At 41.8% G+C, this 18,291-nt stretch overlaps 1 protein-coding gene across 1 annotated transcript in view; it reads left to right on the forward strand.

The window, feature by feature from the left end:
* Positions 1–450: 450 nt before the first annotated feature.
* fam120c (family with sequence similarity 120 member C) overlaps positions 451–18,291 on the forward strand; it is a 29,055-nt gene continuing 11,214 nt past the window's right edge. The window contains 12 exon segments of the mRNA XM_034087288.1: positions 451–2,005; positions 4,292–4,538; positions 4,658–4,740; positions 7,418–7,546; positions 9,012–9,114; positions 9,238–9,302; positions 12,977–13,251; positions 13,878–14,040; positions 14,135–14,218; positions 15,960–16,131; positions 17,237–17,486; positions 17,926–18,040. Coding sequence (XP_033943179.1) covers positions 1,490–2,005; positions 4,292–4,538; positions 4,658–4,740; positions 7,418–7,546; positions 9,012–9,114; positions 9,238–9,302; positions 12,977–13,251; positions 13,878–14,040; positions 14,135–14,218; positions 15,960–16,131; positions 17,237–17,486; positions 17,926–18,040 — 2,202 coding nt within the window. The 5' untranslated portion in view covers positions 451–1,489.

Genomic DNA, 18,291 nt, shown 5'->3' on the forward strand with positions numbered 1-18,291 from the left:
GCTCACTCATTTTCTAATCTACTAACGTTCATTAACGGTTTATTCGTGTTTACTTTTTAAAATTCATCGGTTTGCACCGTTTATATGTTCACTCCTGAAGCATTACATACTTCATTAGCATCCACGTTGGTCTACAGTGGCAGACGTTAGCTAGCATTACCGGTATTATAAATATCTGCGTTTTGACATGAAAGAGGTGATATTATCAGAGGCTGGTGGTTAACTAACAAATAACGGCGTCTGTACTTGAATCACTTGTGGGCTACTTGGAGAAATTCTCCTCTCTCCAGCTTTTTTTATCCTCGTCCAAACTGTCGGTATCCTCATGCTGGTAGTTGTAGTTTTAATCGGTTTCCCACCAAATCTGTCCCAGTACGACGTGATACGCTAATAAGACTACATTTCCCAGCATCCCTCATCCGGCCGCTCCTCCTTCCTCCACTTCCCTCCCACTCCACTGGGCCGCGAGGAAGTCGCAAGATGGCTGATGTCGCTTGGAAGTAATGTTCCCCTCTGCAACATGAAGCCGTGAGTGTGGAAGACAGCGAGGGAGGCACCATCGGGCTTTTATTTTAATTTAATTTTAGTTACTTTTCTTTTATTTCGTTAAACATCCATCTCATTCCGCGTCGTGTCGGCCCCGGACTTGTCTTCGGGAGTTGACGCGTCAAATCACGCCGGGGACCCTGCCAGCAGCTAACGGCTAACGATCACTTAGCAACTGTTAGTGCAGCTAGCCAGGCACACCGCTTGTTAGTTTGTTTTAATTCATATTCTGACACCTGCAAACCAACAAGCTACCGATACAAGCGCGGTGATATATGCCGGAGGTAGTGTAGATTAAATGTTAAATATTTCAGCTGTCAGGTAAAAAAACAAAAACGATTTAGCAAGCTGCTCGGTTTAACATCATGTCCGCGAACTGGCCATCCAGCCTGTGGGTTGCTAACTAATGCGCAGTATTGCATCCGTTTCATGTGCACAAACTAGCAGGGTAATTGTTTTATTTGCAATTTTTTAACACCATCAACCACCTTGCTGCATTTCCGTTACTTGCTGCCAACTACATTTTTGAAGCTGGTTATGTTAAAGCCAAATTATGGGAGCAGGAAATGTGTTGAACTTTTTCTGGTGGTAGGTAGCTACACTGGCCTTGCTGGCATCTCACCAAAAATCCACAGGGATGGACACTAAACTGAGCACCCACGACCAAAACTGAGAAATTCGCAGTTCGATATCTCGGAATCAGTAACGATAGCTGACACACGTGTACATCAGTGCATGGTGACTGATTTCACTAATCTGGGTGACAGATAAGTTGTTTTGCAGGGTTAACTAAACTACAGTTTTTTACTGAATCGGAGACCAGTTAGCTTGCCTAAAGTGCACAGCTAGCTCCGGTCTCGCCCCACATTACATTACAAACACGGCGTACAGAACGTATTCAGAGCCCTCTCCCGGCCAGACACACAGGCTGAACAACACCGTCATGGGAGTGCAGGGTTTTCAAGAGTATTTGGAGAAGCGGTGTCCCGGGGCCGCAGTCCCGGTGGACCTCCTGAAGCTTGCCCGTACCGCGGCCCGCCAGCCCCCTCACCACCATCACCCACACCACCACCCACATCACCCCGGGCCCATGCCTCCCCCGCCCCCGCCTGCCAGGATCCTAATCGACGCTGACTCCGGCCTGCAGCGCCTCTACGGCGGCTACCAGACGGACTGGGTGTGCGGGGGAGAGTGGAACGCCATGCTGGGCTACCTGGCCGCCCTGTCGCAGGCCTGCCTGTACCAGGGGGGCCTGGAGCTGGTCGTGGTTTTCAACGGCACACTGGGGAAGGAGCGCTGGCCCGAGTGGGCGCGGCGAGCTCAGGGCCAGCGACAGACCGCGCAGCTGATAGTCAACCACGTCGGCAGCAAGGCCACCCCGCCTCCCAGAGCATGGTTCCTGCCCCCGGCCTGCCTCAGCCACTGCGTCCGCCTCGCCATGTTCCGCTTCCGAGTGCGGGTGAGCCATGTGTGATCAAAGCTGTGTTAAGTTGTTTTATTGTGGTCATGTGCTGTGCTGTTAATTTAACACTTGCCCTTTCTTGTTGTACGCCCATTTAGCAGTTTACATCATCCAGCCGTGTTAACTCCTTCCAGTTGGGGAACAAGTGCACATACCAGCCCTAAGAACTTAAGCAAAACACACATAATCTATCAAACGGGCTGTTTTTGCATTGGCAGTTTTAAACCAGCAGAGTATACATATCTATATCAGTGATGCATTGTCTTATCTGCTCTCCTTTATTTGTGCTGGTCTACTGGGAGGAGAAATGTATCCGGTGCTAATGTGGAGCAGCATCTACCGGCAAAACCAGTGCAACATGACCTAGACCAGCCTATATATTACATAACATGAACTCATTGAACCCTTTATACATTGTTGAACAACTGCTGAGTGGATAGACTATTAATAGGCCCCTGTTGCCTGACAGTGGCACATTTATAATGATTTGTTTTGCATTTCAGTTAATGGATGATTGAGAATATTTAACTAAATAAAAATGTGTGCATCTGACCTATTTTAAAGAAAATTGGCTATGGTTAAAACTATAGTAGCTGGGTGTACTATAATCATCTTAAACAAAAACAAGTTAATGGATTTGAGAAAGGAAATGTGACTCATAATGTTAGGTTCTAGGCCTGCCATGAATGCATCAAAACCACTGATTGACTCTCATCGTTCATTCCTGTCAACATTTTGACATACCTGCCTATCTGCTTGCATGATAGTATTTATACTTTTTTTTTTTAAAAAGCAACAGCGTACCCGTGACATGATAGAGAATACAAAAATCCCACCCACATTACAGTACAACACATTCTGCCATTGTGTGTGTGTGTGTGTATAACATTATTACTCACTGTTCCCAAGTGTACTTTCTGTTTTTCCGACCTGTATTCTGAGATACAGTCCTATTTCTGCGGCTTAAAATATATGTTCTCGGCTTGAATGGCACCTTTACTAAAGTCATTACTCTTCCTCTGTCACTTTCTCAGCTTTACATGTGCTGCATGCCAGCTAGTTTGCCATTTTCTAATTATTGTGATATTTTATTCTGGATGTTAATATTGGTATTTGGTATCAGTGTGACACAATACATGTTAGGCAATTTTGAATAGTTGTACAACAGCTTATCATATTCAGCCATCACTGCCACATGTTGCATTCATTTGAAGACAGATTTGATTACCAGCTCATCAAACCAATGTTGTATATATCTGAGTATAATTATTTAGTTTTCATTCTCATTAACGCTGACATAGTTAAACAAGATTAACATTACAAGTCAGAAGCTCTCATGCTCGCTCTGCGTAGTCGTGCACCTCACCCTCCAATGGGTTCTGCATGAGTGGGCTCTGAACACTTGTGTTGCCCTAGGTCCAAGTGTCTGTATCACTACCAGTGATTTAGAACCGTTTGGTGCTGCACAGATTTTCTATAGATGTATTTCCGCAAATGCTATGAAGCTTAAGTATTTTGAGAGTATACAAAGTGGCGGCACCACTGGCCGTCTGTGACCTCTATCCTGGTACATTCAGTATGCAGTGATTGCTTTGGCAGCGGATCAGTCTCCCAGATCCACCATTGTACAGAAGGGAGAAGAATATAGCAAACTTTATTGAATTTAACTTTTGCGATAAACTTTATAATGTACTCAGTTCTGCCTTTCATTTGCTTTTGGTATTGAATTAAAAAGTATATATTGTGCAGTTGTAAATGTAGGGCTGCACATTATCGTACATTTCATTATATATTATTTTCTCTATTTTATAGATTAATTGATAGTTTTTGTTTCATAAAAATGGCCACCACAATTTTCCAGATGGCACTGTCACAATTGCTTCGACACGTGTACTCCTTGGAGAATAAAATAACAAGAACATGACTTAAATATTATACTCACTCAATGCATCCCAAGTGCTATTTACCAAGCTATTCATCCCAAGTTTAAAGTTAACATCTGAATCTGTTGGTGAAAGAGTACTCAAGTTTATTCCCATATTTAAACTTTACATACATAACTATGCAGTTCTCCAACCATGCGTTTTGATTGTATCTTTAGCAACGTACTTACACATTATACTAGAATTTAACCGAATACAAAAACACTTAAAACCAAATATAAAGAAACAAAATCTTCTGAAGAGCTGAAACTAAACTAAAACCTAAAAACACACTAAAAACAACAAGGTAATAAACAAAAATACATGAAATTCAGAGTTTTGGTGTTTTGTAAACCCACAGGTTGTACAGACTTTGGAGGACCACCACCAGGAAGTGCTGTCTCTTTACAGAGACTTTGGATTTTCCGGCCTGATCGCTCAGGATTCTGAGTTTGCTCTCTGCAACGTACCCGCCTACTTCTCGTCGCACGGGCTCAAACTGAGCTGGAACGGCAAGAACCTAACCACACACCAGTACCTGCTGTCTGAGGCCGCCAGGCAGCTCGGGCTGAAGACACAGCACCTGCCCTGCTTTGCTGCTCTGCTGGGTAATTATCACCGCGCTCCCACATACCTCAGTGGACACGCTTTGTGTTTCTGGCACTACTTTTTGTCCATTTGACTTTTCTATTGAAGCAGCAAACATTAAAGAGTTTGTGTCTCGCAGGAAATCATATTCTGCCTGATGAGGACCTGGCTGCCTTCCACTGGAGTCTGCTGGGACCAGAACACCCTCTCGCTTCTCTCAAGGTACCACATTAAGTCCTCTGCAAACCACAGCCTAATTTAAAAGTATACAAACTCTAATAATCACATTATAAAGTAATTAGTCAATTAGTGAAGGGAGCCCTGATTACCGTTTTAAATATAAACATTAGCACCAGAGCTTTTATATTAAATCTCCATATTGTAATAAAAGTATATTTTTTATATTAGAGAAAAGCTTTCCTGTTTTCCATTGACTGGTCTTTAACAGGAAAATCCTCTCGGAAGCTTTTATTGTGAAACATTTTGGACATTATGACTTTTAAATCATGAAAATTATAGAAATGAATGGAATAAATACGTGATTAACATAAAAATCCAGTTTAGCTATCAGGAGAAATCAGCGTACTTCTTGCAGCTTAAAGGTAGGGTAGGTAATTCTTTTTTGTTGTCTACTTTCAAATTCTAGCGCACTCGAGCTGGTTTCTCCATTCTTACCTACCCTACCTTTTTAAATGGTGTTTCATAGGATACTAGGGATGTAACGATATCAAAAACTCACGGTACGATAATATCGCGATATTGAAAAATAATGGGAAAAATAAAAAAAATGTACTTTTTTTTTTCTTTATTAAATAATACATCTTATTGTACAGCGTTTTAGTAGGATAGTAGTATTTTAAAGTGTCAACAATATAATAATCAGACCCTGCAATAGAATAAATCAAGTTTCACTTTAGTTTTTCAAGTCATCAAGGTTATCTTTTAGGAATATGAGCATGTCCACATTCCCAGGTAGAAGCTGGGATGTTTGGGCGTTTACAATATCCCCTGCTGTGGAAAAAACTCTCTTGCTTGGTACTGATGTTGTTGGGACAGAGAGATATGCTTTGGCCATAACAGCAGTGGGTCAAACTGTGCATTGTCTCTCCACCACTTCAAAAACCATACAGTTTTTGCCAAGAAGGTGAGGCTTATTGACAGGGCGAGATATAAATATACTGTTGGTACTTGTCAATGTCTCTAGGTATGTAAATGTAGCCCTGTAAATACGATGTCCTTTTGTGTTATCTGTTGTTTTATGTTCATGTTGTAACCTACTTCAGGGTTCGTACGGGTGCTTGAAATCCTTGAAAATGCTTGAAATTTGATGTGCTGTTTTCAAGGTTGGGAAAGTGCTTGAATTTTGGGAATGGTGCTTGAAAATGTAAATGCTTTACTTTTACAAAAAATTGCTGTCTGACTGAATAGTTCGCTTTTTAGATTAAAAGCATTGCTTTGCTTCTACATAAAACAGCTCCGCTGCGGCCTTCCCGCGTAGAAGTACTCAGATCTTGTACTTGAGTAAAAGTAGAAGTACTCAGATCGTGTACTTGAGTAAAAGTAGAAGTACTCAGGTCTTGTACTTGAGTAAAAGTAGAAGTACTCGGATCTTGTACTTGAGTAAAAGTAGAAGTACTCAGATCTTGTACTTGTGTAAAAGTAGAAGTACTCAGATCTTGTACTTGAGTAAAAGTAGAAGTACTCAGATCTTGTACTTGAGTAAAAGTAGAAGTACTCAGATCTTGTACTTGAGTAAAAGTAGAAATACTAATATATTGTACTTGAGTAAAAGTAGAAGTACTCAGATCTTGTACTTAGTAAAAGTAGAAGTACCAGAGTGTAGGAATACTCTGTTACAGTAAAAGTCCTGCATTCAAAATGTTCCTCAAGTGAAAATAGTAAAGTATTCTCATCAAAATATAGTGAAAGTAGCGACAGTAAAAGTAGTCGTTGTGCAGATTGGTCCATTTCAGAATAATATATATGATATGTTTTATAATGATTGATCATGAAAGTGTTCTCAAAGCTGGTGAAGGTGCAGCTAGTCTGAAGGACTTTGTATTCTGCAGGGTAGCTGGTGGATTTACTCCAGGTGGAACTAAAGTCTGATTTAACACTTGATTAGATTTCACATCATTCATCCACATCTGTAGAGTAACTAAAGGTATTAATACATGTAGTGGAGTCGAAGTACACCATGTACCTCTGAACTGTAGTAGAGTAGAAGTACACCATGTACCTCTGAACTGTTGTGCAGTAGAAGTACACCATGTACCTCTGAACTGTAGTGGAGTAGAAGTACACCATGTACCTCTGAACTGTTGTGCAGTAGAAGTACACCATGTACCTCTGAACTGTTGTGCAGTAGAAGTACACCATGTACCTCTGAACTGTTGTGCAGTAGAAGTACACCATGTACCTCTGACTTGCGTTCACTACCAACCTAAAAGTACCTACCTTAATGTGAGGTAGGGAAATAGTCATTTGAGTATGTGTATATAAATATGTAATTTACAACAGCTGTAACATGCTTGAAAAGCTGGAAAGTGCTTGAATTTGACTTTGGAAAAGGTGTAAGAACCCTGCTACTTGCTGCCATGTTGGACAGGTCTCCCTTGAAAAAGAGATCGATGATCTCAATGAGACCATCTTGTTATCATCGTTTTTTTTAAAATTTAAATCGCGGTAGATTTTGTCAGTCTCACGGCGGTATTGAGACATGTATTTACCGCGATATTCGATACGGTTCTGAAATTAGATTAATTGTGTGCGGGATTGCATTATCAGCGATATTGTAATATATCTACCCGTGCACAGTATATATCATCATATCATCTTACCCTACTCCCCACCCTACCAGGCGTATGTGTATTTAAACCTTTGTTCTGTTCTCTCTCAGGTGCGAGCCCACCAGTTGGTGCTGCCGCCCTGTGAGGTGGTGATCAAGGCCGTCTCAGAGTACGTCTCCTCCATCAAAGACCTGGGAAACCTCGACGCCATCGCCAGAGATGTCTTCAAACAGTCACAGGTGGGTCCTCTCCCCCTCGGACAGTGATGTGTTTCTGTTAACCCTTTTTTGAGTTAAATTTGAATGATTCATGTTTTCCGTCTCTGATTGACATGCCAGACTGTTGCATGTTGTTAAATAGGTCACGACTGTGGACACAACATCCTGAGTCAGCGTCTGCACTTCCTCACATCAGTGTTAAACCGTAGAAATGCCCCACTGTTCATATAAATGTTTAACACGATTATCCTAAATATAAAAGTCTATATTTCAATTTAATTTCTTAAGAATCTTTGCGATTGCCATCTTTTTACGCCCAAGCTAAAAAAAAGTTGTAAAGTTGACATTGATTCATGTATTGGTTGATCAACAGGAAGTTAATAGACAAAAGGTTTAATCATTTAAAATAATATTTTCTAAAAATGTAGTTGGGTCCAGTACTTTAACATTTCGGTATTGAATCTTTTTTTTTGTCAAAGGAGATTAAACTAAATATGTAGAAGGGGTAATGTGGATAAATGTTTGAGTAGCAAATGACTTGAAGCTCCCTTTGAGAATGTTCCCTTTTTAATTTTTTGTCAAGTGAACATTTCTTGCTCTTAAAAGTATTTGCGGCGCACTGCCATGCTTACTCCAGTCCAGTGAACAACTGATTCTCTGAGTTGGAGCAGCACATCCTTTTATTCCATTACTTGTTGCAGGAAACTGTTGTAGACAAATCTCTTAGACTTGGATCTTACGGAAAAGTCTGGTGATACTCTAAAGGTACCAATAATTAACTGTGTATCCAAATTCTTATACATCTTCTTCCTCTATGCCATCGCACTCCATAGGTGTTCAAAAACTATTAAAAACAAATCAATAAGCGTCACTGTTACACTTGGTGACATGTTCCTTCATCAGGATAAAACAAAGGTTTATTTTGAGCCAAATACTCACTCGAGCACCAAATGTGGATTATTCCGCCTCTGAAAATAGTCCCCAACATCATTTACCCCGTTTAAGGCATGCTTATTAAGAACTATGGTGAAATTATTTGGCCTTTTTAAACGTTTTTAACTTATGTATTTGACCTATAAATGATCTATAGTCAAATAAATAGGTTTGAGCTGAGACAGATTAAAGCATTTAGGGATATTTTTTACATATGATTTTTTGACTATTAGGAGAAAAGGAATATTGTCAGCCTTAACATTTTTAGGGAATTTCAGGTAAGTCACTGATTTGTAACGGATCTAAAATCGAGCAATTTTTTAAAACTCAACCCTAAGTCATTAAAGCCACCTGTGGCACCCTTTTATTTCAAGGCAGGGTAACTTGAGACATTTGTCAGGTCATTCATTCATAACATTCCCATTGCTGACGTCTGATACGGAATACAGTAAATCGGCAAAGAGATGTGTGCATCCATCTGGCCGTTGCAATTTATCTTCTCCTTGTCACCATGTTATGCAGTCAACATAACGCGTTGTTCTTTTGTTTCCAGTCTCGCATGGAGGACAAGGTGCACCGATTCAAAAAAGCCGTGGATTATTTCTCAGCTGCCTCCAAACCTCGCTCGCCCAACATGGGGCCCTCAGCTTTCATCTGTGAGTAGTTCAAGTTTAGATGTCAATGGTCCACACTCTTGCATCATCATTTGTTGGTGTACTACATGTGTATGTATTTAAGAGGAGAAGATATTCATTTACATCTTTGTTTCTTCTGCTCAGTACCTGGGTTTGGATTTGGGGGACCACCCGGCCACATGGGACCAATGCAGCCTGGAAAGAATCAGGTAGATTCCTCAGCTCAGGAATTCTTTCTTCCTCCTTGGTGTGTGTGTAAGATCTCCATGAATGTATGTGTAGCAGAATGGATTACGCTTTATCAGAACAAATAGGACGGTATTGCATGATTTAGTTTTAAGTTTCAAAGCTTCCTTTTAGCTCTTTCCAATATTTAGCATTTCCTTTTTTGTTTAGTCCCAGTATTTCTGTACAGATAAAGATTAGGCTACAGTAATATTATTAGTAATATAATTGTGTATATCGGGGTGTTACGTCCCCACTAAGGCCTACGGGACCTGGAGACGATAACATACAACCAATACAAATGAGGGAGTCAGCGTAACAGTTGACATTTTTTGTGTAAACCCCGAACCGAACGGACATATAATTGGAGGAGGAGGAGGAGGAGGAGGAGGAGGAGGAGGAGGAGGAGGAGGAGGAGGAGGAGGATTATGCCAAACAAAAGAAACAAGCATAACAAAACCAGGCCTATCTCTACATCTACCCTTCGAAACCAAAACTCAAACAAAAAAACCCTCACTAACTAAACTACAAAGAATTTGACAAAACAATATACAGGGGTGGCAACAATCCGTTTCTCAAACTTTTTCATACCAAGGACCACTTAACCAATAAAAAAACACACAAGATGTACATCATACAGCCCATGTAGTATAATATTTTACAAATGATGAATTACAGCAAACATGTGCAATATATCCATTATTACAGCTCCGTGGGCTGGCAGTAAGGCGATGTGGGTCCGTTCTTATTGTGCATTCATGGGTAAAGGTAAACGCATGTAGTGCTGAACACGTAACATGAACGTCCCGGGCGGCGCGGTCCCGTGGGTTAGATGCGCGTTCATAATGCAGAGGGAAATAACTCTCAGAATAACGTTATTAGCACATTTTTACAAGTTGAGGACCGAATGTTTTTAATAAGGGCTATACAAACGTTCATACCGGGTAGTTTATTTAGTTAAAACAATTATCCAACGAGTTACAGACCACTATTTCCCCATGTAAGTCAATGGGAAAAAGTGTTTCCGGGCCCAGCAACCAAAAGGAAGTGTAGTACCGCCGTTTGACCACCACGAATATTCTCATCAGACTCCGGCGCACTTCCTGGGGGCTTGGCCCAGAGTGAGAGAGCGAGAAGACTTCCTGGGTGCCTCCTTTATGGTCGGCCCTGGCTGCTGATAGGCCAGCTGAGGGTGAGAGGATCCAATCAGCCATCAGACTCAGGTGCACAGGCAGATACCGATCAGCTGCTGATTAGCTGTGCAGAAGACAGGGAGAAGAGAGAAACTCAGGAGGGAAGGAAAACCACACAAGTACAGCCTGCCTGGCACGTAACACGGGGTAAGGCAAAAGATGAAGTATTACAAACGGCTGAAATGAAATGGTATACACTTCCTGTCTCTAAGTCAGGGGTGTCAAACTCAAGGCCCGGGGGCCAAATCCGGCCCGCAATTTAATGTGGCCCGCAAGAGCATGCAAAGAATATAACACGTTTATTATACGGTTACATGCCACTTTACAGAGGCACGTTGCCTATAAACTACATGTCCCACAATGCATCTTGTTTTGTGACACTGAAGAGACTTGCAACTATTTGCCTTAGACTTCTGCTTTCAGACGTAGTTAATTATGAAGTTATTATTACCCTATCCGATAATAATCCAATGCACAGGAAATTATGTATTATAATACATTATTTTATATATATTTATATAGTCTTAAAGTCACAACCGGCCCTTTGAGTGCAACCATAATGCTGATGTGGCCCGGGATGAAATTGAGTTTGCTCTAAGTGGTCTGATATGTTTATAGATTATTTGGTTATATTACATATTAACACAGCTTATAGAGCTGTTAAGCTTTACTAAAATGAGATTGCCATGGCGATCACAAACATTAATTGTCGTTTGCTTAAAATTGTTCAACTTAAAAAAACATTTTGAGTACCGTAACCACTTTTTGTTTCCAGATCCACTTGAGATGGACAAATCAGACACACTTGACTCACAAGCTACATTTTTCATGAGTTTTCTCCAAAAATGCTATTTGAGTCTCAGAACGTGAGAAAACTGGCCTGTGAAGAAAGAGTATATTTTCCCTTTGGAACATTGGGAGAGAGAATGCGTCATAATCTGCGTTCATGAGAATGAATATACTCAGACCGGCTGCTGGTCTCATAAAGGGGCGGGCATTGCCGAAACTTATAAAGGGTATTACTTTATTCCAACTGAGGATTCTTTTAGAGGATTTATAAAAACATTCATTTAAATGAATTCATAAATATGAGGACTGACGGCTTTATATGAAGAACTATAAAATAAAAATATATTCAGTCCGGCCCTTGTATTAGTTCACATCTCTGAAAGGACCCCTCGCCTCCCTTTCTCTCCTCGCTTCGCTCCTTGCTTTTACATTACATTTAGCTGACGCTTTTATCCAAAGCGACTTACAATAAGTGCGTTCGACCAAGAAGACACAACCTTGAAGAAAACAGAATCATATAAGTACATCAGGTTTCATAGAGCCAAAACATTTCAAGTGCTACTCAACTGGCTTTAGATAAGCCAGTCCTTTATTAGTATATAAGTGCTTTGTTAGTAATTCTATCGCTCGAAGTGGAGTCGAAAGAGATGAGTTTTCAGTCTGCGCCGGAAGGTGTGTAAGCTATCTGCTGTCCTGATGTCAATGGGAGCTCATTCCACCATCTTGGAGCCAGGATAGCAAACCCACGTGTTTTTGCTGATGGGAACTTGGGTCCCCCTCGCAGTGCGGGTGCAGCGAGCCGTTTGGCTGATGCAGAGCGGAGTGCACGTGCTGGGGTGTACGGTTTAACCATGTCCTGGATGTAGGAAGGAATTGTAAAGCGCTTACACATCACTGTACCCTGTATGCCAAGGCAGGTTTGCCATCACTTACTGTAAAGAGGCTCAGTCATTGGTACACGTTTATTTATAAAGCTTTGTTGGGTAAACTCCTGTATTACATCTGCTCTCTGATAACACAGAGAGTTGCAAGCAGCTATTGTCTGAGGTCACATGATGTAGTCTTGTTAGATGTGCCAAGAGCAAGGACTGTCTTAGGTAAGACAGCTTTTATGTGCGCAGCTCCACTTGCTTGGAACAATCTACAGCAAGAATTGAAACTGAGCAATCTCATTCCTCTGCATGTTTTTAAAGCTAGACTAAATTAAATGCTCGTTGATACTATGGGAACTTGTAAATGTAATGTAAATATAATGTATGATGTCCTTTATTGTTTCATGTGGAACCTATATGCTGCAGGTCTTCCTTGAAAAAGAGATCTATGATCTCAATGGACCAATCTGATTAAATAAAGGTTTGAAATGAAATGAAATGAGGAAGGGCCAGATCCATTCGCAGCATGGTACGCAAGTACCAGTGTTTTGAAGTGGATTCTAGCAGTTACTGGTGAAATGAGCGGAGGAGCGGCGTGGTGTGGGAACATTTAGGAAGGTTGAAGACACTGCATTCTGGATGAGCTGCAGAGGTCGGATGGCACATGCAGGCAGACCAGCCAGGAGGGAGTTGCAGTAGTCTAGGTGTGAGGTGACGAGAGCCTGGACCAGAACCTGCGTCGCTTTCTGGGTCAGGAGGGGACGTACTTATTTTTTAATCCATTTCCCTTCCTTCTGCTTCCAGTTTCCTCCCCCCCAGGTTCCAGGGTTGAAGCAGCCCTATCAAAATGCTCAATATGGACCGGGCTCTAACCCTATGTTCCAGAACGCGCCGCCACCGTCCCAAGACCTCAACGATTCGCTGACGGGCAAGATGGGCTTCACTGATTGGTCGGCTCCATATGATTCCACTCAGGGGGGAAATCGATTACCCAATCATCACACTGCCCCTCAGTCTGGTCCTTCTCCGTCTCCTTCATCGTCATCAGACGGAGACGAACCCAACGACGGCAACGCAAAGTAAGACGCGAAACATTTAAGATAAGTTAAAAGGGGAATGAGCCCTTCCCAGAATGCAGTGCATCCATTACAGCTCAATAACACATACACCTGTTGACTGTCTGGCATTTTGTCAACAAGCTTAAGGTGTAAAGAAGCCCAGGTGCAGTTTAGAGATTGAGGGATTACAGATACTGAAGAGGAGGAGGAAGATGGAGGAGGAACAGAAAGAACTCACGTGATTTTCAGTTTAAATAATCTTAACATGGTTTACAAATCTGAATTGGGACATCTTGAACTTGTCAGGGTTTGAAGAAAGTCTTGACATTTTGGAAAATGCTTTCATTTGTGTTTTTAAGGAATATGCTTGAATTTTAAAAACAAAGCCTTGACATCACACATTAATATATATGTGCAGATATGATATCATGAAATCTGTTAATTTTATATTTGACATTAATATAAACAATTTGTATGTGGTGAAAAAGGCTTTGATTATTTGGAATATTTGGTTTTGTTGACTTTGTGGCTCCTGCTAATCTCCGTCTGATGCAATATTAGTAATATAAACAAAGTTAGCATCCAACACAAACATGATGAATGCCAGTCGAGCTTTACTGAACACTCCCATGAACCCTTTCTCTCAGCCATTTGACGGACAAGTCCTCTCGCTGGGTGGATCCCACTGGAAGGGGGGGCTTGGCCACTGGAGACAGTTCCCAAGGCAACGGGAGCGTGTCACACATTCCGTCACTGTTGTCTATGGCGACACGCAGTCACATGGACATCACCACACCCCCTCTGCCTCAGGTTTGTGTCGATTAGAGAAATACAAAAACTACTTCTAGGTTGTGTTAAAAGTTACATTTTGTGACGTTTCCTGTTTTTTTGTTTTGCTTTTCAGGTCAGTGCTGAGGTTCTTCGTGTAGCCGAGCACAGGCACAGAAGAGGACTGATGTACCCCCAGATTTACCACATATTGACCAAGGTAAACGGATTTCCTCACTCCCAAGTTTTTATTTGTGTTTGCATTGGTCTCTACAAGTGTGTATTCTGTCTTTGCAAGGCCGGTGTTTTATCAACAAATAAAATGTAATTTCTATAGCCCAATTCTACACATTTCTAATTTTCCTCAGGGGGGCTTACAATCTGTACAGCACACTAATTCCTGTGTCCTCAGACCCTTGCAGTATCTTAAGAAAAACTCAATAACCCAGTTAACGCGGGGAAGTTGAAGGAAAACCTGATGCAAAGAAGAGGAATACTGTCCCAGGAGGGTGCATTGTGTGTCATTTGTCAGGGTGTCCGCGGGGTCTTAAAAAGTATTACAAGTTGATAAATCAATTTAGCGAAAATTAAGGCTATTAAAAAGTAGGGATGTCCCGATCACCTTTTTTTGCTCCCGATCCGATTCCGATCATTTGATTTTGACAATCTGCCGATACCGATTTTTCCCGATCCGATCTTTATGCAATGCGTTAAGAGAAAAAAAGGAACAGATAACGGCTGGTCATCCAACGCGATGAATTCAGCTATCTTGGCTGTTATTGTGTTGGCCTTTTCACTGTTCTGGGGCAGTTTCTCTTTCCTTTTAAAAGTCTCTGAAAGTGTCGGTTGTTTCAGTGCCGTTACCCGAGTGGCCGCTGTGTACTCGTCGTGTTGTTGTTGGTGTTTGTTTCTCAGGTAGCGTATTAGATGGTCGTGTTGAACGTAGCTCTGTTCTTTCCACCACGCGGAACCTCTGCCTTGCAAACATTGCATCTGGCTGTTACACTGCCTTCGCTTTCAATTTTATAATACTTCCAAACTCCTGATATTTTCTCTGTCCCGACTCACGAGTCACCAGCTGAACGTAGCCTCTCGTTAGCTTACTGCTACTATTAGACACTGCGCCCACTCTGTTGCCAGATTTGAGAGAAATAAGCAACCAGGTCTGAAAACAAGCCCAAAAGAAGCAACCATACATGATGTTGTGTAATTTTAAACCAAAACTAAGGCCTTTAAGACGTGAACATGGTCATTTTTGTTTTGTAACATTAAATAAAATAATAAAAATATTTTATAAAAAAATAAAATCCCGATCCCCGATTTTTTTCTTCCGATCTTTTGAAAATCACGTGATCGGCTCCGATCCCCGATCACGTGATCGGATCGGGACATCTCTATTAAAAAGTATTAAACGGCATTTTCCAAGGTATTACATGTTGTAGCTTGTTTTCAATAAGTATATGAATGGTCCAAAGAGGTTGTGTTCTACCGTCTGCCTGAATGTAATCATGGCGTAGGTGTGTAGTGTGATTCTGTGAAGTTTATTTATGGCATCCCGTTGGGTTTGACGTCATCTGAACAGGACGTCGCACGCTCACTGCTTGATAGCGCGAAGGTCCGTTTACTCCGGTTGCTAAACAACATCGTTATGGGGAAATGCAAGTCTGCGTCCAAATGGTTGGAAGATAAGGAGGAAGGACAATCAATACTGTATATAGTCAATGTGAGGTAAAGTGTGTCGCCAAGGTAACCGGTTAGAACTCCAAGTGGCGATGAGGTCTTAAAATGTGTGGAAAGGGTCTTAAAAAAGGTCTTACATTTGACTTCAGGATTCCTGCATATACCCTGTAATATAACATTATAAAATTACAACTTAGACAATCCATATGGGAAATGGATCAACGAGGATGCAGCAATATAAATGATCATCCATGTAATCTCTTCTTCCTCACTTCTCTCAGGGAGAGATGAAGATGCCAGTGTGTATAGAGGATGAGTGTAACTCTGAGCTACCTCCGGCCTCTCTGCTGTTCCGCGCTGCCAGACAGTATGGCTACGGCGTGCTCTTCAGTCTGGCTGAAACCCACCGCCGCCTGGAGAGGCTCGCTATGCGCAAGAGGGCCCCCCTGGAAGGTAGGCCCCCACACTGAGTGGAGAATGTGCTCTCCACATGTCGTATACTCACTTTTATTACAATTTCTTTCTGGGAATCACGCCAAATGATATCTCTTAACTGTTACTATATAGCTTTTTCTTTCCTTTAACCATTTCATCATCACACCTGCCCTCTTTCCTGCCCTATGGAAATTATGAATCTCATCCGTTATTTATAGAAAGTACAGATATAAAGATAGAATTGACATCTAAAATTGAAATGCTGTCAAGTATTGTGCTTCTGAGTCTTGTGCCGTAATGAGAAACATTCTTTTTAATCCAGTTTGTTATTGGCTTTACTTGTAGCATGCAAATACACATTTCTTGCAGGGCCAGTAACTTATAATATTTAACTAAAAAACGTTCTGGACCAGTGGGCCTTAGAGCACCGTCTAGTGGGCCATGGAGGTACTGCCAGAAAGATTAAATACAAATAAATGTTTGTTTGGGCAATATACGGAGTTAGGTAATTATTTATCTAAATGTGTTATTCCAACTTTGAATCTTGTTTTACAAAAAGCCACAAACCCTATTCATTGTGCTCTTAAAAGACTAGCCTGTGCCAAAGCCAGCACAAAACCTTTGTATCAGTATCTTGTTGTGAAGGGAATTACGGCTCTTTGAAGGGAGCCGGATCTTATGGCTCCGTTCCTTTCCGAGAGCCGTTCAAAAGAGCAGTTTTTTTTTTTTAAAGGGGGTTAATAGGTTTATCTGCAAAAGAATCACCAGGATAATGATTGACTGTATTGCCAGAAATCTACTTTTACTCACAGAAAATGTATAACTTGCTACATCTCCCAGCCAGCCAAACTACTGCTCAAGCAGCATGCGTTATGCCATCATCTACGGCTGTTGTGCATTCAGGAAAGCAAGTTTCTTTTAAAGGCGAGTGAATTTATGGCAGGCAGTGAACCAACGATAAAAAGAACGGCTCTTGCCAAGTAGGACTCGGTTCCCTTCGTTCGTACCGAAGAGCCGTTCAAAAGAATCGGATCGTTTGCAAACGTCACATCACTAGTTTCTTGTGTCTTTTAATCGAAACCTGGTAAATGTTTAACTCACTTCTCTCCCCTCTGCGTTACAGTTCCTCCAGTGATTGTCAAAGAGTGGAGCAGCGGTAAAGCCAAGTCGGCCCTGACTCCGGAGCTGGTCCCCGCCCTGTGTTTCCGAGAGTGGACCTGCCCCAACCTGCGGAGGCTGTGGTTGGGTCGAGCCAGTGAGGACCGCTCCAGGAGAACCAGGGCCTTCCTGGCCTGCCTACGCTCTGACTGCCCAGCCCTCCTCAACCCAGCACAGGTCCCCCAGCATCTGCTGCTCATGTGCTGCGTGCTCAGGTATGACGCTGCTGGGTTAGTGTAGTTTGCTAAACAATGTGTGTGTGTGTGTGTGTGTGTGTGTGGCCCTAATTCCCATGTGAGATTGGCAGGAGCACCTAAACAGCCAAACACTGACTATGTGTATCTGAAGAGTTTAGTTCAGCTCTTTCCCAGTGCACTTCAGACTGAATGATAATACCATTCATCGATCTACAAGAATTTAATAATCAACCGATAGCTTGAGTAACTTTTAAAGCAACGATTCCAACAATTATCTTCAGCAAATGTAAGGGTTATCTGGTTTCCGTGTTGACTGTGATATCATGTCATGGGGCACAATTTCCATTCTTATATAGTAAAGCTTTGCACCTGCATATGGAGTGATGACTGTAGACATATGTGCCCTGTATCTCTGTGCTCCTGCTCTAAAGAGAGCCTTGTCTTGCCTCTCTCTCAGGTATATGATGCAGTGGCCTGGTGGAAGGATCCTCCAGAGACACGAGCTAGATGCCTTTCTGGCTCAGGCTGTTTCCAGCCAGCTCTACGAACCGGACCAGCTCCAGGAGCTCAAGGTGAGACCCCACTCCTCAAAATCATTGATTATTCTGTTTGTAATTTATGTATTTAGTATTTTTCGTGATGTCAAAAGATAAACTACTGATAATCCATCTTCTGGTTGTGAAAAAAAAGAGAGCTATGTATTTTAGATTTTCTAAAGTTATTTGAAAGTAAGATCCAGCGCTTTGAGTTGATAACATTTTAGTTGCATGAGGTTAATTCCCTCTTTTGAGCCTAGCCTCAGGGATTTTCATTATACACGCTA

Source organism: Pseudochaenichthys georgianus, chromosome 7 (genome assembly GCF_902827115.2).
Source record: "Pseudochaenichthys georgianus chromosome 7, fPseGeo1.2, whole genome shotgun sequence".
Lineage (NCBI taxonomy): Eukaryota > Metazoa > Chordata > Actinopteri > Perciformes > Channichthyidae > Pseudochaenichthys > Pseudochaenichthys georgianus.